This window comes from Myotis brandtii, unplaced genomic scaffold, assembly GCF_000412655.1.
Source record: "Myotis brandtii unplaced genomic scaffold, ASM41265v1 scaffold646, whole genome shotgun sequence".
NCBI lineage: Eukaryota > Metazoa > Chordata > Mammalia > Chiroptera > Vespertilionidae > Myotis > Myotis brandtii.
The window spans coordinates 320,556-323,715 of record NW_005370495.1 but is presented as its reverse complement, the minus strand read 5'-3'; the positions used below and the strand labels follow the sequence as shown (position 1 = coordinate 323,715).

At 53.1% G+C, this 3,160-nt stretch overlaps 1 protein-coding gene across 1 annotated transcript in view; it reads right to left on the bottom strand.

The window, feature by feature from the left end:
• Window positions 1-3,160, bottom strand: part of MYOM2 (myomesin 2) — a 71,473-nt gene that overhangs the window by 35,639 nt on the left and 32,674 nt on the right. Inside the window, exon 10 of the mRNA XM_014528689.1 lies at window positions 1,500-1,641. Within this exon, the coding sequence (XP_014384175.1) occupies window positions 1,500-1,641 (142 nt within the window). The remainder of the gene's footprint in view (window positions 1-1,499; window positions 1,642-3,160) is intronic.

Below are 3,160 nucleotides of genomic sequence, written 5' to 3'. Positions count from 1 at the left end.
GAGGAGTTGAGTGTCTGCCCCCTGGTGGTCAGTGCACGTCACAGCTACCGGTGGAACTGTCGCTTAGGCTTTTATACATATAGATAATAATTATAACAGGCAAAGATCTCACATGGGCAAAAGTGATGCCATCAAAATATCGATTTACACAAACAGCACAAATAAATGTTAAAAAGACAGCTAGTTAGGAAATATCGAGTATATTCCTGAGCCTCTGTAACGTATAGGCTCGGATCAGTTCCTGACTCCTGGGGAAATCGTCTCAGATCTCAGACCCGTCCTCCCTCGGTAGCTCTTGAACAACTCACGTCACAAACTCTCAGGTGCCCTCAGCTCCCTGGCCCGTCTGCTGCCCAGGCTGCGGAGGGGGAACAGCCATGCGCCCCGCGGCCCAAAGGGGGACCAGTAACATTGAGGCATATCCTTCTAGCAGGCTTCTCATGTGGAATTTGGAAGTCTCCTGAAAACATCGTCCTACCCTGGCCGGTGAGCTAAGTGGTTAGAGCGTGCCCATGCACCAAAGGGTTGCAGATCTGATTCCCTGTCAAGGGCACTTACCTGGGTTGCAGGTTCAATACTGTGCCCATGTCAGGGCATGTGGGGAAGCAATCAATCAATGTTTCTCTCTCACATCAATGTTTCCCTCTCTCTCTCTCTCTCTCTCTCTCTCCTCCCGCCTCCCTCCCACTGTTTCTAAAAAATCAATGAAAACATATCCTCAGGTGAAGATCAACCAAAAATAAAAGAAAACATTAAGTCCCGACCAGAAATCTGGACCTGATCGCCCTCCGTTTCCCAGAGACGGGGAAACTGGTATTCAAGTGCCAACACGTCTCGTCGGGTTTCCCGGGGAAATGAAGTTGAAAAACCAGCCTCTGGAGCAGCTCAGTGTCGGGGCTGCATCTTCATTTCAAAAGGAATCATCTCTCTTCTCGTATTCAAGTGCCAACACGTCTCGTCGGGTTTCCCGGGAGAAATGAAGTTGAAAAACCAGCCTTTGGAGCAGCTCAGTGTCAGGGCTGCATCTTCATTTCAAAAGGAATCATCTCTCTTGTCGCTAATTAGGCAGCATTTTTGATGCAAGTCCTCTGACCCACACGTGCTAGCCTGCTGCAGCCGAGTTCTGTGTTCTTATCGGGTTTGTTTTTTTACATGTTTTTACTCATTTCAGAGAGAGGGAAATGCTGTGGCTCAGTGATTGAGCATCGACCTATGAACCAGGAGGTCACGGTTCAATTCCCGGTCAGGGCACAGGCCCGGGTTGCGGGCTCGATCCCCAGTAGGGGGCGTGCAGGAGGCAGCCGATCCATGAGTCTCTCTCCTCATTGATGTTTTTCTCTCTCTCCCTCTCCCTTCCTCCCTGAAATCAATTTTAAAAATATATTTAAAGAATGGTGTGGTGAGCCGAGTGTAGGAAATATTATCCAAATATCTTGTCTGTGTATTTCATGGAACATTCAGGAACACTCCCGCTCTGTAAGAACGCAACGGACACGCACCGGTCGATGAAGTAGCCGATGACGGCGCCCTCCGAGGTCGTGTTGGGCGGCTTCCAGGTGACGATGACGTAATCTCGGTTGGCATCATGGCACCGCACATCCATGGGCGCGCCCGGAGCCCCTGTGACCAGCGGGTCCGCATCTGGTGGGGGGAAGGGCAGAGGAGCGGTGACCTGTGATGAGAGTCCCTGGCGGGGACATTCTAAAGCCCGTTGAGCCCGGCCAGTGTGGCTCAGTGGCTGAAGGTCGACCTATGAACCAGGAGGTCACGGTTTGGTTCCTGGTCAGGGCACATGCCCAGGCTGCGGGCTCCATCCCCAGTGGAGGGCATGCAGGAGGCAGCCGGTCAATGATTCTCTCTCATCATTGATGTTTCTCTCTCTCCCTCTCCCTTCCTGTCTGAAATCAATAAAAACATAATAAAAAGAGAATAAAAAAGCCCGATGACAACTTCACCAAACTCAGACGCCCAGCTGCCCAACGGGGCCCCTGTGGAACCCTCACACCCAATGGCTGAGCGTCGCTGACTGTGACCGATGGGGGACAGGCGATGTCTACACACTTAGGCGTTCTTTAACGCAGCACCTTCTGTCTGTCCTCTGTAACATGCTCAACTCTATGAGTTTTCGTGACTGGATCCAGAACAGAGGTTCGCTGCCCCTGGAAGGCACGCTGCCACACGATGTCGTGCTGTCAAAATTCAGGGGACAGCCCGGGCCGGCGTGGCTCAGTGGTTAGAGCATCCGGTTCGATTCCCATCAAGGGCACATATCTGGGTTGCAGGTTCTATCCCCAGCCCCAGGCGGGTTGTGTGCGGAAAGCAACCAGTCAATGTGTCTCTCTCACATTAATATTTCTCTCTACCTCCTCCCCCTCCCTTCCACTCTCTCTAAAAAGCAATGGGGGAAATATCCTTGGGTGAGGATTAAAGAAAAAAAATGGCCCTGGCCAGTTTGGCTCAGTGGATAGAGCGTCGGTCTGCGGGCCCAGGGGTCCCGGGTTCGATTCTGGTCAAGGGCACGTACCTCGGTTGCAGGTTCCTCCCCAGCCCGGGGCCCTGGTCAGGGCTCGGGCAGGAGGCAACCAATCGATGTGTTTCTCTCACATCGATGTTTCTCTCTGTCTTTCCCTCTCTCTTCCACTCTCTCTAAAAACACAAAAAAAGAAAAGAAAAAAATTTCACAGAAGAAACAATAGCAACAATGTGGCCTTTTAGCACCTGGGAAACGTGAGGGTGGAGGGTGGATGCTTTGACATTTCAAAGTCCCTAGAGAATATGACACTTGGAGTTGTCTGCAGCAAGCTATGAGCCAGTGTTTGGGCCGCATGTTTCTCTCTCGATCATCCGCTCGATCATCCGCTCGATCATCCCGCTGGTGGCGCCCACCGTGCAGGGGGGGCCGCTCTGAAGCTGAACAACGGCGGCGGGACCCACAGAGCCGCCCAGACCTCGGTGCCGAGTCCACTTCCTCGTCTAAAACCCGAGCCCGTCGGAACCTTGGCTGCGACCACCCTGAGTGGCACGGGACCTGCTCCGTCCCCAGCAACTAGAAGCTGAGGGCTTCTTGACACGGAGCCGACTATCTCAACCCCCTGCAAAGCTCGGGAAGCCATGGGACAGTGGACCATCGCCCCGCCCTGCCCGCCTGCCTGCATCTCCC